Source organism: Maylandia zebra, linkage group LG3, assembly GCF_041146795.1.
Source record: "Maylandia zebra isolate NMK-2024a linkage group LG3, Mzebra_GT3a, whole genome shotgun sequence".
In the NCBI taxonomy this organism is placed as follows: Eukaryota; Metazoa; Chordata; class Actinopteri; order Cichliformes; family Cichlidae; genus Maylandia; species Maylandia zebra.
The window spans coordinates 46,069,169-46,090,065 of NC_135169.1; the positions used below are offsets into that span (position 1 = coordinate 46,069,169).

At 43.9% G+C, this 20,897-nt stretch overlaps 1 protein-coding gene across 1 annotated transcript in view; it reads left to right on the forward strand.

Annotated features, from left to right (window-relative positions):
* Positions 1-747: 747 nt before the first annotated feature.
* The window catches only part of fgf11a (fibroblast growth factor 11a), a 112,639-nt gene continuing 92,489 nt past the window's right edge, over positions 748-20,897 (forward strand). Inside the window, exon 1 of the mRNA XM_004571016.6 lies at positions 748-2,069. Within this exon, the coding sequence (XP_004571073.1) occupies positions 1,877-2,069 (193 nt within the window). The 5' untranslated portion in view covers positions 748-1,876. The remainder of the gene's footprint in view (positions 2,070-20,897) is intronic.

Here is a 20,897-nt window from a genome sequence, read left to right on the forward strand (position 1 = left end):
AGAGGTGATAGATGGGAGATAGGGGAGGAGGCGACGGTGAATCTCAGACGTAGAAGGAGAGATCTGAATGACAGAGGGGGAGGAGAAAAGGGAGGGAAGAAGAGGAGCAAAGGGGAGGGTTTAGGGAAATAGATTTGAGAAAGAGTGAGGGAGGGAGTGTCTGTGTGTGTGTGTGTGTGTGTGTGTGTGTGTGTGTGAGAGAGAGCGAGAGACAGACAGAGCGAGAGGAGGGAGGGATTGAGCGTGTGAAGCACGCTGCCAGCACACGCTCGGTGAATGCACTGTGAACGGGAACATGCCGGAAAGCGAGTCACACATGCACACTCACACTTACACGACATGCTGGTCATCTGTGTCACACACCCTCGCACCCGTACACCTTCACAGTGTATACACATGCACACACACCCATCTCCCATATTCACTCCCTTGCACGTGTGCAATCGGGCTGAGAGAAGCCTTATACCGGAGACACAGACTTTCCTCTCACACGGACGCGGACTGTGCAGGTGGACTCGGCAGAACCACACCACACTGCTGTCACCCACCAGTAGACACTTTTGCATGCGCACCGGCAACACAGCACCCACCGTAAGGCAGAGCTACCTGCTTGCACACCCCCCCTTCCTCTGTCACTCCCTTCTCCTCATCACCTCTCCCTCCCACCGTCTCTCTCTGTCTCCCTCTATTCATTCATCTCTCTTCCCCCCCGCTGTGAAGTGGCATGAGTTTCTGAAGGACACAGCGCTCCGCTCTGCTGTGGTGTAGTGCACTGCTGTTAGAGTTGGAGAGCCTGATCCGACAGGAGGGATAGATAGACTCACTGCACTCCCTCCCTCTCTTTCTTTCCCTCCCTCTCTCTCTCTCTCTCCCCCCCTCTGTGTCGCTGTCTGTCTCTCTGTCCCCGCGCTCTCTCGTTCATGAATGTCACCTCTATCTCTGGGAAATGCTGGATTTGTCAAGTCTCCGTCTTTTTCCCTGTCTTCTCTCAGGGCGCGGGTGAACGTGACGGGGATTCCAGGGGAGCCTGAAAGATGCTGAGGAAACAAGCCGCGCTCCGTTCAGCAGAAGCCGCATCCCTTCATCAGCTTGCAGAGCTGATACCTCAGGTCGGACAGTCACTACTTCTTCCTCTACTTCTCTTGCTCTGACTGTGTTCGAGGTGGAGAATTTTTACAGGTGAAGGCAAAGAAAGGACGGGAGTCACAGGCTGTCCCAACAGTGATACTCCTGTCATTTTGGAGAGTTAATGTGTGGACCCCTTTTTTGTCCCAGTGAACAGCATCAGGCTTCTTATTTTTGGGACTGAGCAGGTGAAGAGGACTAAATTTCATTGTTTTTTTAATGGTTCTGGTTTTATAATGCGACGAGTCCCGTTTTGAGACAAACTTCATTTGTGCTTGGAGTACTCTTAGACTGGGACAGAGGTGTCAGAGGGATAGCGGCTACACTGCACTGGAATTTGGGTGGATAACAACATGACTCGTCCTGGCAGAGGTAGAGTGACATGTGAAAGCTTTACTTGAATCGGTCTCCCAACCACAACACACAAATCCCAGAAGGACATATAAAGGCAAACGACCACTCATCCAAACCTCCGTGAGCAGTGGTTGTCAGACTTGGGAGGGCTTTTAAAGGATCCACCCTTCTCTTTCCTCCACCTCCAACTCTTCCTCCCTTCCTCTCCTTCTTTTTCTGTTCCCTCCCAGTTGATTCGTCCTAGGAAGCCCCCTCCTCCGCTCTGCACCCCTCCCTCAGTGGTGCTCCGTCGCCCTGGGTGAGTGGGCAGGGGGGTGGCCCACGGTACCCCCCGACACCTGGGTGCCACCGAGCCGCCAGAGGCTGGTGAGGGGGCAGCTGGGTCAGCACTGGGAAGATGGCCGCTCTTGCCAGTTCCCTCATCCGCCAGCGCAGGGAGGTCAAGGACCCCCAGGCAAACCGGCAGATCGCCAGCAAGCGAAAGCCCTGCCCGAAGAGCAACAAGTCACTTTGCCAGAAGCAAATCCTCATATTAATATCAAAAGTTCGATTATGTGGCAGTCGAGGGAGAAAAATGGAGAAAAGACCAGGTGAGTTTGTAAAGGCCTTCCTCATTCAAATCCCCTTTTCCAGTTTGGCACTTCCCCTCTGTAACCCCCACCCAATCCCCTCTTTTTCTTTGCTCTGTTTGCTGGATAACTGAATTTTAGTTGACTTGCCAGACGACAGATTAATCCTCAGCTGTAAAGCCTGTAATTTCACAGTTCAGGACTTAATCTGAATCTGGGAAACATTCCAGCCCATCTTCCTGGTAGCTGTACCCAACATGTCCTGTGTTTATTGTAACAGGGCTCGTACAGGAAATGGACAGAGTAAATTCCAGCTAATACACTCAGCTCTGTAACACTCACCACAGGCATCAGCCAACCTGTGCTGTGACTTTAGTGATGACTTTGTCAGGGTGCATGTGGACACATTCACACTCATACACTGACACAGACACGCACACACACTCTGGTAATCTGCAAGCCTACGGTAAATGTGGCCCATGCATGCAGTGATTTACTGGGAAGTAAAAATGTCAAGAGGTCTCTCATTTGTAATTCTGACAGCCATTACTCTCCCTGTGCTTCCTTCAAAACAGGCTATACACACTTTGGACTAACATGTCTTGTTTGCAAGTTTTTTTTTTCACACTGAACTAAACAGTTGATTTGTTTGATTAGGGTGACCTTGCTGCACAAGTTGCACAAGAGGGTTTGTGCCCCTGATATAAACCTTTGGGGTCTGTTAGAAAATACTTTTCTAAATTTAGATAAAGAGAGGCAGGACTTGGTCGTGAAACACAGGCACACATACAAGTGGAGTGGACTTGGTCACTGGCAGTGTTGCCAACTCCTCAGTAAGGAAAATCGCTATTGGCTGTCCTAAAAGTCGCTAGAAGTCACTAAATGACGTCATCACCTAATTTGCATAATTGGTCATGCTAATGTAATTGTAACCTACGTTGTTGGAGACAGAAATGACATCGTGGAAGAGACATAAAGTGAGTAAAAAATGTCCTAAATGCACTTAGAATTTATTTAGAACTACAAATAAAATTTCTTTTAGCAGTTATTGTTTTTTTAATGTCACAATTCCAACCCTGCTCCTTTATCCGGGCTTGGACTGGCAGAAGTGACCCGAAATAGGCACTCTGGTAGAGTTACTTTGTGTGTGTTTATAAGTAGTTTTAAACCTTGTGATCCACATAACAGCAAAAGAAGAACTGACTGTGTTACAGTCAGTGCGCGATTCATTTGCAGTTTGGATGCATTGGTGTGAACATCTCCTGCCCTGATAGCGCTTTGGCACAGGCAAGGTGCCCACGGCAGTACCCGCCGCTTGTTGACTGTAAGAGTGATACGCGCTTTCACATCAAAAAGTCGTCATAAATAAGTCTCCAATAACACCAGAAAAAGTCGCCAGATTTGTTGCTAGTCACTTTTTAGAAAAAAAGTCGCTAAGGTGGCAACACTGGTCAACTGGTCGACTGACTTACTTGAGCCTTGAGCCTCACTGAATTAACAAAGGATTAGGAATAGGTGTAACTCTGAGGTTAGAGCTAGCCATATATGCTTTAGAGACAGGGGAAAAAACCAAAATAGATGAAGCACATCATTTTTCAGGTATGTCATTTTATTATATTTGTGCCTTGATTTTTTTTTTTCAGATTTAACCCTACCATCAGATTAGTATGGAATTAAAAACGTATCGATAACTCGAATTTCGAGTTATCTTTCTCGAAATTTTGACTTATTAACTCAAAATTTCAAGTTACTTTTCATTTTGAGAAAAGTAACTTGAAAATTTGAGTTAGCTCTGCCAGTCAGTAATCTACATGGAATGCCCCCTCAAAACCGGATCACAACAAATTGGTGCTTTCGAGAGTATGTTTGCTGATAGTAACGCCATTTAATTCAGCTAATAACACAAGGATTTCATCACTTGTGAAGCCACGCTGAAGATAATCAGCAATTTGTGCTTTCATGACTGGCTCTAATACTGATAGCTTAGCTGTAGTATTTGCAGCTGAGGGCTTCAGCTTCCGGGTAATAAGGAAATGACATCATTCACGTAATTACTGATTGGCAGTGCTAACTCAAAATTTTGAGTTATTAACTCGAAATTTTGAGAAAAGTAAGTCAAAATTTCAAGAAAATAACTTGAAATTTTGAGTTATAAATACTTTTTTTTTTAGTGGCAGAAATGGGCTTCCATAGATTAGGGATTTGGGGATCATAAAACTTAATTGTATATTTAATTATTTGTCTTTCTTATATTTTTTAAGCATCTAATTGAACTCAGATGATTGGGAACTACATTGAGGAATATCAACATTCTGCTGTCATTACTATGTTTCACATTATTAATAAAAGTTTTGACAATCTGAACAGGTGTGTGACCGGATGTGATAGTCGACTGACCAGTTTGGACATTGCCTTTTCCCGTCTACTTGCCCTCCGCTGTCCTTTATTGCTACTCTGTGCAAAGTATGCATGTTCCTGTGCACCTGTGTGATATTTATTAGCGGTATGCCGAGTTCTTTGTGATAATTACGTAGGGAAACCTCTGGCGTGTGAAGCAGCATCTGCCATAGAGGCAGCTGCTCTCTATATTATAATTATGGTTGTAAAATATGTTGGACAGGCCGTGGCAGTGCCAGCTCCTTGGGAAAAGGCCACGTGCGCTACCATTCCCATTGTTTAAAGCCATTTACATCCTGCTGGCTTCACTGCTTCTCACACTCCTGTGGATTTATTATCGTAATCACGGGCACGTATGGAGGCTGTGGTTTGAGACACATTACCAGCTTCTCCATTTCAAGTTATGATCTACAGAAGGCAGGTAGAGAAACACTGATCAACCCCAGAGCACCATTAACTCACTCAAGTTACACGTTAGTCCACAACTCACCAGAAAGCAGCAGTGAATCTTTAACTCCGAGCCAACGTTGTAACATCAGACCACTTGCAATGTGATCTGTGCTGCTTTTTCTCCTTGTTTTTTCCATTGTTCATTAAAAATCGGTCTCTGTCATCCTTACTTGTTTCCATCTGAAGTAACTGGACCTTTTTAGTCGCAGGAAGTCTAAAATGTTTGATGGGTCTTGTTGTGTGTTTAAAAATAAAGCCAATATTACTAGTCTGCTGGTTATTGAAGAGATTGCAGGGTTAAAGTGCTTCTACATTGACTTTACCTTTAAGAACCTGGAAGTTAATCTATCTTTGCTTCCTACTCTATAGCGAATGTTACACAGCTTGAGTTATTGTTGAATGTTCTGATACAACCTATTGGAGAAAAATGTGGAAAGGTTGGTAGTTTTGATACCACTTATGATGTGCTGCAGGTCTTTTCCAGGGAACCCCAAAGGAGATTACACAGCTTGGTGCAAATTTAGGTGGGGATTCAATCCTTTGACGAAGCACACAAAATGCCATATCCTATAAGTAAGCAGAAAGCATTAGTGAAATGATTTATTCAGCCTACCAGAGCTCATTTAATTATGTAATCTTGTAGTGCCATTTTGAATACATTAACCGATGGAAAACTTCAAATCTAGAGAGTTGTGTGGCATGAGTCAGCACAGATGAGCTGCTGTGTGCCAGTTTAACAATCTGCCCACCGTATTTACAGACCAGTGTGTCAGGGACTCTCCACAGACACCTCAAACGTGCACCTCAGTCTTTCCGTATGCCTGTAAGCGTGCGTGTTTACGCTATCGTGTGTCAACCGCTCTCTGCTAGTACGTCACTACATTGTGACTGGATACTTCAGGTTCCCTTTGTTGAAGACCATTTGAGGCTATTGCAGGAGAGGAGGAGGTGTACTCTGAAACAATTGTGTGTGCGTGCGCACGTATGTGTCCTCAAACATTCGCTTTGTACCTGTGCTGTAGTGACGGCCGGAGTGACGTGTGTTTGTGTGTCCTGGCCCGACCCACATACATCTCCCCCTTACCTTCCCTCTTCTACTGTCACCACATTTCTCCCGCTATCTCACTCCTGCACCTCCACACACACACACACACACACACCCTCTAACCCTCACCTAAACCATACTAATGATGCCCCAGCACTACAGCCCACTCAGCTTATAACAAGGTCATCTTGCCCCACACAAACACACACACTTACACACACACAAACCACCCTGAGCAGAGACACAATTTCAAGTACAAACATACAAACCCACACACTCATACAGGGACAAACACAAACAAATGATGAGATTTTATGATAATTTAGGTAGAGTGTGTAGGAGAGAGATAATTTCACCCCGGCTTTGTGCTTGTGTGTGTAAGCAGGGTTGATATGATCTAATGAGGATGTTAAGCCGCCTATTGGATATCAAAGCGAAACCAGTATAGCTTGTCTTGTCCTCTGACTGCCGGCTGGAGCTGCTGTGGAAACCTTCCTCTCTTCTGTTAACAGGATAGAATAACACTCGGAGTTGTTTCTGCAGCACGGGGGCCAAGTGTTCATCCAGCAACGGCAAATTGGTGTGTGTGTGTGTGTGCAGCACAGAGAGAAAATCTGCGTGCATTTGTATCAGAGACAAAAGAGGAATGACAGTGTGACAATAGTGGGCATGCACACTTCAGCCTGACTCTGTGTGTGTGCGTGTGAGTGTGTCCGAGGCTCATTGTTGTGTCGTGATACATCAGGGCACATCAGCTCCTCTCATTAACACACACTGATTTATCAATAACGTGCGGCAGCGTTTGGAGAGCACACATTGAACCGGGGCGATTTACTGCCTCGTAGACCGGACACTCTGGACAGGCCACACGAGGGAGGACTATATTTCTTTCTCTGCCTCTCTGTTTGTCTCTCTCTTTATCAGCGTTCTCCCTCTCTCCTCCTGCTGGTCAATCCATCAGCTTTCTCCTTCTCTCTCTATCTCACCTCTCTTTTTTTCTCTTTTCGCCCATAGCTTTGATCACCCCGATCTTCCTCCACACACACATACACTTATCTTTTCAAGGACATCTTGCTTTCTTATAACTGTCCGTCTCTCAGTGTCTTCCTGTGTCTAATCATCTTTTCTTTGGTCCTTTCTTTGTTTATTCACTGGACACTAGAGAGACTCTTGTTATTGTGAATCCATGTGATGTAACATGTGGTTGAGTTGTTAACTGATCACCAGTGGGTGTGATGCATGCCCTATACCAGCTTTATCTTCTAAAATTATACCGGTGTACTAATTTTCAGCAGATGATACATTCTAGGAAAAGTTCAACCCACCATAGACTGTATGGATGTGATAGACCTTGCCACTGTGACATCACTCATTGGTGCGCCACCGCAAGGTTGCATTTATCACTATCAGAAAACAAACTTATTATCCACAAAGACCAAAAATGTTGTTTTTACAAGGTTGTAAACTGGATTTTAACTGCAATGTTATTGGGCATTACAGATAAAGTGACTGGAAAGACAACATGTCTATTTAATTAACCCTTTAATGCATCAATTATGACAACAACAATCAGAATTTCATGCATGAAAGGGTTAAATAACAATAATTACAATGAAACACGTCATACATCTATAGTAACATTAAACGACCAGTGGGTGGCAGGATATGGAGTGACAGATCATTGCCCAATGTAATGGTTTATGTGCAAGTGCACCATCAACACTGACACAAATAGGAGAAAACAGCCTTTGAATAGCTGTCCACTGTAGTGACAACAATGCGTGAAAGGGTTAAAACCACAGTCCTTACCCAACATTAGAAAATGGCCCATGTTTATTAAAATGCAACTATAGACAGGAGTTTAAAAGACAACACTTCAAATATTTGTAGCTCTTTCAAGGGTCCCAAAAACACACTCTGATATCACTTGAATTAATTGCATGTTAAAGAAAAATGGATGGATGGATTTAATGGAGACATTGTTACCAGAAAAATCTCTGATTCAGCTTTTCATGTGGTGCGAGTTCACAGGAGCCATCGTAAAGCACTTTTTGTGTACCACATTTTTATTTTCAGTTTCTCTGTTACTGACAGTTAGTTAGAGATAACCAGCCTTCAATCTGCTGTCAGCCAAACTACTACTACCACATGCTTCATGCAGTGCATTAGTAGCTGATTACTAACCGGTTCTGCTCTCCGTCTTTGCCAGTGCGGCAGATGTTGTGTATGAAATGGGGCCCAGAATAAATGATTCAGAGATGCTAACATTTGCCCTGTGTGATGATCAATGTGGGCTTTCAGTCCCGCCCCTCCCAAACAATTGATTTATGGAGACAACCGGCGTTTGTTTTTGCTGCAGAGTTTTTTTGGATCAGCATCAATCATCATTATCAAACAAAATCGAATATTTCTGGTGGAAGTGCCCGTATCTGGGTGTGTGTGTGTTGTATTTTATCTGGCATCTGTCTGAACTGTGGGTGAGCGCTGATTGGAACACGTTTGGTTTATGAAGTCTAGTAGTTCCTACCCTAGTAGGAATAAAGCGAGCTGCTTGTATGGCATTTTGTTGGCACGACACGGCACAGCGAGGCACTGAGTGCGTCAAAGTGTAATTAGAGCAGGGCAACGAGTGCCACGATGAGTTTCAGATCTGAAGACGTTGCTCTTCAAATGACCTCCAGTTGAGATCGTATCACACACAACTGAAACTCAGTGTTTGTGTGTGCATGGGAAGACGTTTGAGTTCATCAATCCTAATACTCAACATCCTGCTTTGGCATCAGACACTGTGATTTACCATCTTGAGAGCCCGAGTAACAAATAACAAATAACGTCAAGCCAACGCTACCACCATCACCACCAACCCAACATCGCCTTTCTCAATGTCACAAACCCCTACAGGAAGACTGTCCCTTTAATCAATGCTTGTAGTTTAACCCATTATATTAACATGCTGAGGGCAGCGAAGCCATCATTTGCATTTGATATGCAATCAATTTGCCGCATGGTCTCTGTGCGGAGCCGGGCGAAACGTGCATCACATGGCGATGACAGTTTAGGGGTACAGGGAACACAGACAGACGTACGACTGCAGCAACAATCAAGCGGCACGAGACCCTTCTGTCTAACATGATGACACACAGCAGTGCAGGGAGATCCACATAAGCACACAACACACACGCACGTACATGTCGTGGTCACGCGTTCGGAGTCTGATCTCTCTTTCAGCTCCACCACACAGTGTCCCTGACCGAAGTGAGGCTCTCCAAAAGAAAACTCATGAAATCAGATGCCATTTTTATCTCCCTTTCTTACTCTCTCTGTGTGTGTTTGTGTGTATAAACCTCTCATTCTAACACATACGCACCACATCAAAAGTGCTGTCGAGTGATGTGCAAAGATAAGCTGGCCTTATGGGAAAAGTCTCTGTGTGCATGCTTTTCTGCTTGCGTCTGTATCTGATTACGTGTTAATGTACTCTGATCACAGGGTGGTGGTGTAGGATTTACTAACAGGTGCTCTGGCCCGTGGCAGATCAGCACACAGCACACACGAGCAACCCTTTTCTTTATAGCTTCTTTATATAATTCTTTTAAAATGTTGCTAACATGGGGTTAGACTTGTTATGTTTTCTTCTATAACTGGTCATAAGAAGTAGATCTCCAGGCTTTCTGAAGGTCTTTTAGAGTTTTTCTTTGGACATTTCTTTTCACTTATATCAGTCCAGTCCTTGCACATGATCATTTTCAGAGGAATAACTAAAAGGACGAACCAGTGTTGTGTTGCACTGACAACAAATAATTTTAAATTATTTTTTTGGGCACTTTGTTACTAATAACCTGTCATAAAAATATAATTTGTTCGATTTTCCTTTAATTGAATCAACAACAAAAAAATACCACTACCAACAAGATGATTCTTAAAGAGCTCTTAGCAGATTAGCAAAACATGCTAATCTGCTAGTAGTTTAGCATGTTTTGCTAATTGGCTAATGTCCCTACAAAATTTGAGAAACTGGTTAAGTGAAGGACAAAAGAAGAAGTGGCAGGCCTAAGAACTATCTGCGGCACATGAACAGCATAGAAAGTCGTGTCTTTAAGAAATAGGACAAAAGATCCAGCAAAGACCTGACACAGGGCTTGAATAGCTTCATTTATTAGCATGACAATCCCAAACACGCTGCCAGTTAAAGCATACCTGAAGAGGAAAACATACCATTGATCACTGAGAGCCTGGACATCAACATTAATAAAGCAGTGTGGGATTATCTTGACAAAGAATGAAAGAAAAGAAGAGCTTTGAATACCCTTTAAGAAGCCTGGAGAACTATTATTGAACACCACTTAAAAAAATTACAAGAAAACCTGTCTAGAAGAGTTCAAGCTGTGTTGTTCAGGTTTTTTTTTTAGTTTTTTTAGTTTTTTTTTTTACCTTTTTTATTATAGGTTAGCATGTTTTTCAACAAATCCCTGCACCTACCTCCTGTTTTCCTAGAAAAATATAAAGAGTGTGGTTCAAGACTTTTGCAATCTACTATATACCAACCAAAGTGTGATCTAGTTTCCAGTCCATAAACTTCAGCTTGCACAAGTCATTCAAAGTAAATTTATAACAGAAAACCTGCCCAATGAGCTGGGTTTGGACTTTAACAGCCAGGGGCTTCTAAGACTGCTATGAATGATATTAACCTAAATTACAAGATCCAGAGCTTCTGGCATATGATCCATCCAAAGAACTCAGTGTGGCAAGTGGACTACTGCTGCTTTCATTCCAATTTTAACTAAATTCCTCATGGAAGTGTAATACTGAATCAAGTGTCCCTTTTATTGATGTCTGAGCAAGAGCGGCTATATGGCAGCATACTGTATGATAAACAGGGCTGCTTCCAATATATTTGTATTTTGCAGTGAAGAGAAACGTATTCAGCCACAAACACAGGGAGACACAAGCACACGCAGGACCAAATCCCAGGACCCCCACAGATATTTACCACTTGTCCTGTACTGTATTTACAGTGCTGTTTCCAAGTCACTGCACGAATAATCCTGCATTACGCCTCTTACGAGTGTCTATAGAGAGGAAGCAGAGGCAAATGTCTTCCTTATATAATCATAATTGATTGTGTTAGTGTACAGACATTGAACAGGTACAGCTTTTCAGACAACTCTCCAACGGATACGCACACAATGTGTGCACAGTAACACAAACACTACTGTACTTGTTTTGGAAAGAAATGTGGCAAATTGCATAGACAGACTTGCAGTTTACATTTGCAGTACACACACACACACACACACACACACATACACACAGGTGATAAAAGAGCTGCAGTCTACACTGTATCACCCTCTTTAGGCAGGTCTGTAGTTTTAATACTGTGTAAATCTTAAACTGGAACCTACAGCACACACGTTTCTTATGTAAAGGATTTTCTGTTAATTTCTTTTATATGTCACACACATAATTCATATGTATATGCATGTGTTTGTGTGTGTGTGAGTCATCTTGCTGATTGCAGCATCCTGTCTACCTGTGTGTTGTTCCCCAGCGGTACACAAGCACAGGTGCATAACGTGCCCTTCACTTTAATGTGCCATCAATCTGGAAAGCTGGAGGCAAGCCAAAGTGCAACCTTCCCAAGCCACTGCACACATCACGTATGGACACACGCAGCCATACGTGTGTGTGCGGTTAATGTATGGTGGAAATGCTTGCCTTAACATGAGAGTTTGCATAGAATCGAGAGGAGAATTTCTTCTAATCCCGGGGCTTTCCCTGTGCCATTAAATTATCCATCATGCAATTAGGTTGTCATTCATCAGAAATGGGCAGAGACGGATCGAGAGTGATAGAAGGTCCTCTTCACCATTTATTAAGTCTGCACTGAGCATTAAAATCTTATAAGTCAAATGAAAAATTTCAATTTGTAGATCTTTGATCAGCCTACTCTGTTATTGTCCTTAAACCAAGCAGAAATATCACAAAAATGTCATCTCTCAATTTTTAGCAAAGATGAATTGGCATAATAATCTGCAACCAAATTTTTTAAGGTGTAAATTGGACACGAATAAATGCTACACTATATGGTTGAATTTTTGTGTGTATAAGCTGCAATAATTAGCACTCTTACACCAACTATGTTCTTAAGCATCTAAATCAGTGGTCACCGAATGGTGCACCGAAGCCAAGTGATTATATCATAATTATTATTATAAGTCATGGTCCTTGAGATTTGTTCTGAAGTGGTGTAATTGAAATCAAACTGAAACTGGTTCTTTGCTAATTAGCATACAAGATGCTTGCAGCTACAATAACATCAAATGTTTGTTTGGAAAAACCCGTTTTGAAACTGTGAAATGCCAAAATCCAAATACATGTATGCAATGTACGTTTATATGTAGTCTAATAATTTGCCTCAGCTGCTTTAGCCTACTTCCTTTTCACAAAATAAAAGGAAATACTTAGCTTATCCTTTACATCTTACAGGGCAAAGCTAGCACAGTGGGCTACTTCTATTTACTATTTCTCTTACTTCATCATGCAGCACATCTTGGCGAGCACAAGCTCTCTACAGGAGTGCAGGTGTGTTGCTTGAGTGGAACAGCTCGGTTATTAGTTCTTAATTTGCATACTTAACATTAAGACAAATGCATCAGTGGCAGCTGTCGTCGCGGGCCGCCTAACGGGTATTAGCGGTGTAGAAACTATTGGCGTTGCAACTGCTGTGTTTACACAACTCTGCTAGCCAGCAAGACAGCGGCTGGTCTAGCTGTACACTAACTGCACCTTGGGCCTGTTCTTCGTACCGCGCTAAGTGAGTTAGCTGGATGAGATTGTTGACGATTTCGCGTGATCCTGGATCGTTCGGTTCCCCGAAGCCCATCCGGGACTTGCTGTCATAGCAACAGAGCCGTAAGCGTAAACCTGCTGGGGAGCAGGTTTACTTTATGTAAACAGGATTAGATCGCGGCCACGCAGGTATGTCCGCGTCATTCATACGAAAGCAACAGCGATATTCCACCACTGTTTCACCATAAATAAATAACATCAATGTAACTAAAGATAATGCAGCACTTGATCCTTTTATTGATTTCACACAGATACATACAGGTCATTCCCTAAAAAAGGGAAATGTACTATTAACATTCTATTACATGTATGTGATTATTACAGATGTAATTCATATTTCAGAGTAGTAATTGTAAATTACTTCGTGTAATCAAGATGAGAGACCACGGCTATAAAAGCGAAGGTGGATTTGGGAAGTCTGTCGCAGTCATATCCTGTCCGTTTACGCGAGCAACCCATTGCGGAAGGTGCAAGATTGATAAGGAGAGTCCTCAGAATTCAGCGTATATTGCGGGACAGACAGGATCCTTTAGCTCAGCGCGACAGTGTGCTCATAGAGAGATATCGATTTTCCCGTGAGGGTATTAGTCACTTAACCAACTTGTTGACGAGGGGGTGCAGGACCACCACCTGTCTTCTTCTGCTCTGCCCTTTTCTTGGTTGCTGTTATGAACAAACAAACAGAGTATTCCAGGGTCTCTTTCCAAGAGACGACAAGCAATATAAGTGATAAATATTACCATTCTGTAGAATATTCTTATATTTCACTTTTACTTGTTCCCATGTTCTAGTGGGTCCTGTTGTGGCTCTAATGTGAAAGGGGATATAATATAACATATTATAATATAATATAATGTAATATAATATTGGATAATATGGTGTGATATGATAAATCTACCCTACCGCCTACTGGTGTTGGCCAGAGGGGCCGATGGCGCAATATGGCAGCCTGGCTTCTGTCAGTCTGCCCCAGGGCAGCTGTGGCTACAACCGTAGCTGCCTCCACCAGTGTGTGAATGTGAGAGTGAATGAATAGTGGCATTGTAAAGCGCTTTGGGTGCCTTGAAAAGCGCTATATCAATCCACTCCATTATTATTGTTATTATTGAATTACTTACGAGTTTGATTTGTCAGCAACTTTCTGCCAGCCCTCTCTCCTTGCTTTTGCAGCCTTTGCAGTGTTCCCTTGCGTTTTAATTAAACTCTGAAACTCCTGAAATCCCTCACTCAAGAGTTCTTGCTCTGCTGCCAAAAAATACCGAGCGCGCTCCTTCGACATTTTCGCCGACCAATCAAAGGGTTGCCGATCAATGTTTCTACTATCGATGCGTAGCCCCTGTTGGGCCACCCAGTGATCTCACATTACTTCATCCAGCTATACTAATCGTCAACAACAGGTGTGTTCGGGGAACCGGAATAGCGAGCTCAGAGTTAGCGCGATGATTTGGTCTTGGATGTTTCATTTAATCTTGGATGTAGTAAGCGACGTACGAAGCACAGGGCCCTTATCCGGTCTTTAAGTCTGACATCATTAGCCTTGTCTGGGCTCAAACTCCGCTGCAGGTCCATAAGTCAAACAATCACTGCGGCATCACTGAGAGTTGAAAACTGTCTAAATTCTTTCATCTGTGATAAAATGATCAGTGTGGCTGCTTTACCAGGTGTAACAATTACGTTTAACATCCAGGCATCCATGAAAACGGAATTTATGACATTTAACGGAGTTAGAAATTAGCAGGAAGTTAGCTCGCTACCTTCCATCATACATAAATACAATATAGCATGTCCTGACTGAGGGATTTTGGAAACAAATTAAAACGTACAGCTCTGCTATCACTTCCGACATAAATGAAGACAGAAAACTAAACAGCAGTGACGTTTGTAGGGTTACTGAAGTTTGGCTAGCTGGTATATAATGATGTGCTACGTGACCGCTAGTGACACAGCTATGTTAGCACGCAAACTTTTTTCCACTCAATAGTTAACATGAGGATTCTCAATGGTCAGCGACAAATGTAATCGCATGGCAGGATGCTGTAAACAGACCAAACTTCAGCCAGGAGAACAACTGAGAGAATCCATCCACAATATGAGGTTAGTCATTCATATAGTGCTGCATGAGCTGTAGTTACATCCAGAGATGGGCAGTAACGCGTTACTTGTAATCTGATTACTTTTTTCAGGTAACGAGTAAAGTAAGGAAATACTATTGCAAAAATGGTAATTAGATTACCATTACTTTCCTGCAGGAACGCTGCGTTACTGCGTTACGAAAACCGTGATTTTTTTGCGAGAATGTCTCATGACAGTGACGTAAGCGAGTGCGACGTTCGTGACAACAGCTGTGTGCAGATCAACAATGGATCATATATCGAGTGCGGGAGAGAGTATGAGCGTGCAGCGTTTAAACCGTGGAAGTACTGACTTTATTTTGAGTTTGATTCCATAAAAAGTGACAAAACATTAGCGTCCGTTGTGCGTGGGAAGAAAACTTCTTTTTACAGCGAAAAAAACCCCCTAAACTTCCAAGCAAGCACCGAGTGCGCAACGGCGTAATGGGAAACTCACAGAGAAACTCGCGGATTCTTCAACTGACCGCGGCACACCTGCACCAGGGTAAACATCCGCCTAACCCACTCCTGCTTTACAGGTGAAAATAGAGCAACAGGATCGCTAGTCTTTGATGTTATTTATTTTCAGCTGTGTTTTACTTGCATCTATTTGAAAGACTGAGTGTAAACACAAAAAAATATTTTATTTTATGTGCTGGAATGTGCAGAAAATAGGTTTAAATGTTAAACAAATTTCTTCCAGTCAGAGAATGGCGCATATAATTAAATTTTTGCTTGATGCATAAAGTTAAAAGGTTAAAACTAATAAAACAATTTTTAAAAAGTGTCACGGCTGGCGGAGTGAGCCGTGTGGAGTGGAGGAAAAGGAGGACCCAAAATGCAGCAACTGATGATACGAGTGAAGTTTATTTACACGGTGGCAGTGGCAAAAACAGGCAATGAAGCATGAGTAATGACAAACCTAAACTGGGAGAAACTAAAGAGCAAACCTGAAATCTACAAAACTGAGAGCGGAGCAGAGAGACGCAGACTAAGGAACAAGATACCAAGAAACACAGACGAGCCGACAACGAACAAAGACCGACACACACACACACACACACACACACACACACACACACACACACACACACACACAAGGTAATCGGGTAATCGCACACAGGAGGGAAGAACAGCTGATCTGAATACACATGATGACTGGAGGACACAAGCTGAACACAATGACAACAGACACAGACCTTCAGAATAGAACAGGAAATCTAGGGCACGAGCCTTCAAAGTAAAGCAGGGAACACAGACTGATTTACAACACGACACGGGGACATGAACAGAGCACCAAGGACAGACACAGGTAGGGCTGAATACACACCAAACTTCAGGTTCAACCCTAAACTAATACAAAATCAGAATAAACACGAGGCACAAAAATGACTTCAAAGAAACACAAAACTCTGGGTCAAAATGACCCAGGACCATGACAGTACCCCCCCACCAAGGGCTGGCTCCAGACAGCCCAAAACAAAAACAGATGACCAACCCAGGGCGGGCGGCGGGGGTCCAGGACGGAGGGACCACCACCGAACAAAAACAAGCTCCAGCGAACCAAGTGACTCGTCCAAAACAAACACACATGCTGGAGCACAAGAACAACAACACAGTTCAGGAGGCCGGCCCAGAGGCTGACAGCTCAGAAGTCCAGGACAGTTCATCTTCTGAGGCCGGCCACGTCGGCGACACAGCTCCGAAAGCCGACCGAGCGGAAGGCAGCGGTGGCGGAGCGGAGGCAGTTCAGGCGGCTGACCGTGCGGACAGCAACGGCGGCGATGACACAAGTCTGGAGGCCGACCGCGCGGAAGGCAGCGGCGGCGTCTAGGAGGTCGTCCATATTGACGATGACGCTCCACCAGCGGCCTGGCAGATGACCGCCGATGTCGAGGCGGCAGTTCGGAACTCGAAGGTGGCGTGGCCGTCGCAGCACCAGACGAGACCGAAGCAGAGGCTGGACCAGACGAGGCCGAAGCAGAGGCTGGGCCAGACGAGGCTGAAGCAGAAGCCGGACCAGGCGAAGCTGAAGCCGATGAGGAGACTGGACCAGACGAGACCGAAGCTGAAGCAGAGGCTGGACCAGACGAGGCTGAAGCAGAGGCTGGACCAGATGAGGCTGAAGCGGAGGCCGGACCAGGCGAAGCTGAAGCCGATGAGGAGACTGGACCAGGCGAGGCAGATGATGATGCTGAAGCCGGGCCAGGCGAGGCAGATGATGATGCTGCAGCAGGGGGCTGGACGGGCTCCTCGGGCCCCCCAGCGAAAACAGTCTCTGGACCAGTGGGCACCGGGGCCCCTGGAACACACAGGTCAGAACCAGTAGGCGCACGGGCCTCTGGCAGGCACAGTTCAGAACCAGCAGGCGCACGGGCCTCTGGCAAACACAAGGCAGACTGCAGCTGCACGGAGCATTGACTCAGCTCAGGCAGCGACAGCCGAATGCAGTCCTCAGCTGGCTTCTTAACCTCCAGGGGTCCAGAGTTGGCTGGGGGCTGGAACCCAGCCTCTGGGGAGGCCCTGGAGTGCGTCACAGTCTCTGTACTGGCCAGCTGTTGCGGACTGACTACTGCATTATGTGGTGTGTCTCTCTGCTTGACATGAACAGGTGAAAAATAGTTCTTTCTGGGTTGGATGGACTTAACTTGTTGTGCAGGAGGAGTTGGTGAAGATGATGGCTGAATAGGTGATAATAAGGCTGATGAGTCTCTTGCCAACTGAGCTATTGACTGAGCCATGGATTGTAACCAAGTGTCTAATAGGTCTGGCTGTGACTGTAATGGAGGTGACGGTTGAGTGGCTAACTGAGGTAGCGGCTGCAGGGCAGCTAACCGAGCTACCGGCTGGGCAGCTGGCTCAACAAACACAGCCCCGGAATAAACAGTCACACGAGCTGCCAAAACAGACGGAGTGTCTTTTTCACTCACCACAGCCGGCAGTTCCGAAGTCCTAATCTCCGGCTGTGGGGCGACGTGCCGACGGCGCGATCATCGCTTCCTCCCGGGCAAAACCTCCGGCGGGCCGGGCAAAACCTCCGGCGGGCCGGGAAAAACCTCCGGCGGGCCGGGCAAAATCTTCACCGCCGGGCTGGGTTGGGAAGCGGTAGCGGCTGGAGGGCGAAGGTGCAGCTCATGAAGGAGGAAGTCCTGTGCCAGCGGGTGAAGCGAGTCTAGCAGCCAGGAGTGTGCAGAGAGTAGCTGCTGTAGCCTGGCTTCTACAGCGCGGTGGAACTCTTCTCCCTCCTGCTCGAGCCACAGGTTTACCAACCTTGCGACCGTGTCGGTTACCTCCTCCCGAAACTCCTGGGTAGGTGCGAATGCTGCTGGGTCCATGTTTGGTCGGCTCGTACTGTCACGGCTGGCGGAGTGAGCCGTGTGGAGTGGAGGAAAAGGAGGACCCAAAATGCAGCAACTGATGATACGAGTGAAGTTTATTTACACGGTGGCAGTGGCAAAAACAGGCAATGAAGCATGAGTAATGACAAACCTAAACTGGGAGAAACTAAAGAGCAAACCTGAAATCTACAAAACTGAGAGCGGAGCAGAGAGACGTAGACTAAGGAACAAGATACCAAGAAACACAGACGAGCCGACAACGAACAAAGACCGACACCCACTATATATATACACACACACACACACACACACACACACACACACACACACACACACACACACACACACACACACACACACACAAGGTAATCGGGTAATCGCACACAGGAGGGAAGAACAGCTGATCTGAATACACATGATGACTGGAGGACACAAGCTGAACACAATGACAACAGACACAGACCTTCAGAATAGAACAGGAAATCTAGGGCACGAGCCTTCAAAGTAAAGCAGGGAACACAGACTGATTTACAACACGACACGGGGACATGAACAGAGCACCAAGGACAGACACAGGTAGGGCTGAATACACACCAAACTTCAGGTTCAACCCTAAACTAATACAAAATCAGAATAAACACGAGGCACAAAAATGACTTCAAAGAAACACAAAACGCTGGGTCAAAATGACCCAGGACCATGACAAAAAGAGACTTTTCCATTTGATTACATTTTGTATGATGAATTATGCAGAAAAAGTAGAATTGGGCTGAAAGATCTATTGCTTTATCACCTATTCAGGTTGTAAATCGTATTTTTAAAAAGTAACTAAGTAACTAAGTAATTAATTACTTTTGAAAATAAGTAATCAGTAAACTAACGGGATTACTTTTTTGGGGAAGTAATCGGTAATTAGTTACTGATTACTTTTTTCAAGTAACTTGACCAACACTGGTTACATCGTACAGTTTTAAAAACTGAGCTTTAAAATGATTAGCAGTAATAAAAGTTTTTAGGGGCTTTTTGAGAATAAATAGAAGAAAATACAAAACATTAAACATGTTAAAAACAGTAAAGCCATATTAAACGAGACTACTTTGGGCCCGGAAGCAGGATTTGTCACGTCATCACTTAAAGACCGGATACTGACAGACGATGTGCTTTGCTTTCATAGCTAGGGATTCCATGCCTTTTACCGTCTCAGTAAACTACGACCCATAGTGGTCAAGCAATACTAACTTAATTCTACTAATCTGAGTTTGACATACTTGCCTTGCAGCACTGAGTGGATGATCTTTCACCAACCTCTCTCTTCCACCGCGCTTTCCAAAAGCCATACCCGCAACCTTGTGGTTGTTAGTTCAAATTCATTGGCCAATGTTTAGCGTCATTTCGTTATGTGTCCCAACATCCAATGGCATGTCACATTGTTTTCATGACCGTGCCCTCGCCCCAGGTGCAGAGGCCTATTTCTGTTCAGGAATGTTGCAGTTCCTACCTCTACATTTATTTTTTAAAATATATAATTAGCACAGCGTGGCCGTGCAATGTTTAATGTTTTTTTTTTTAAGTTTTTATTCATATTAATTATATTTTCACTTATTACCTCTGAATTATTGAAACAGACCAAGATGACATAAAATTTTCAGCAAAATTATCATTCAAATACTCCTTTAATTATTAATTGTTCTCATTAATTTTTGATCATTTTATATATTTTTCCATAGTATTACATTTGAATTTAACAGTTCACAGTTAACAATGTAACTATGCATATGTATAAAAATATATTTAAAAAATAAGAAAATATGTTTTATTACATTTACAGTGATTTTATGTTATTTTACATTTGACATGTAAAATCAGTTTATTTATGTAAATTTAATGATATTCTAGAAAAACAGTAAAAAAAACTGTGAACTACACAGTAAAATAGAGAAGGTCTCTCCTTCCCTTCCCCCCCAACCAGTCACTACAGATGCCTGCCCCTTCCTGAAGCTGGTTCTGGTGTAGGTTACTTCCTGTTAAAAGGGAGTTTGCCTTTCCCCACTGTCACCAAGTGCTTGCTGTTAGGGGGTTGTTTGATTGTTGGGGTTTTCTCTGTGTTATTGTAGGGTCTTTACCTTGCAATATAAAGCTTGAACAGGTGACTATTGTTGTGATCTGGTGGTATTTAAATAAAACTTAGTTGAAGAAGCAGAAGAAAATGGATGGATTGACTTGATGTTTTATTCTGTATGACCAAAAGCAAGTGAATGGGCCCAAAACTCATCAGCAAAGTATTTACTGAGGTCAGGACCCTTTTTCCCCATTAGACTTCTATAGGACCAGAAGTGTTTGTGCAGTCACAGTTCAAGTCAGGTTTGACTTATTTAGGAGTTACTTAAAGAATCTTTACGCAAAAAAGCTAACGCAGTCTGCTTTAGTCTGATTCCGTCATTGATATGGTTAAAATATTTACCTGTTCTAAATTTGTATACAGATATAGAAATGAAAATTATACCCAGCTCAATGAGCTGCTACTGTTATGTGTGGTTATGTGTTTATGAAAGGCAGCCAGGGTACCTAGCTGTTTTTAATCCTTAACCTCCTAAGACCCGAACTCTTCCATGGCATGCATTTTTAATTTCTCTTTGATATTTGGGCATATTGAATGTAA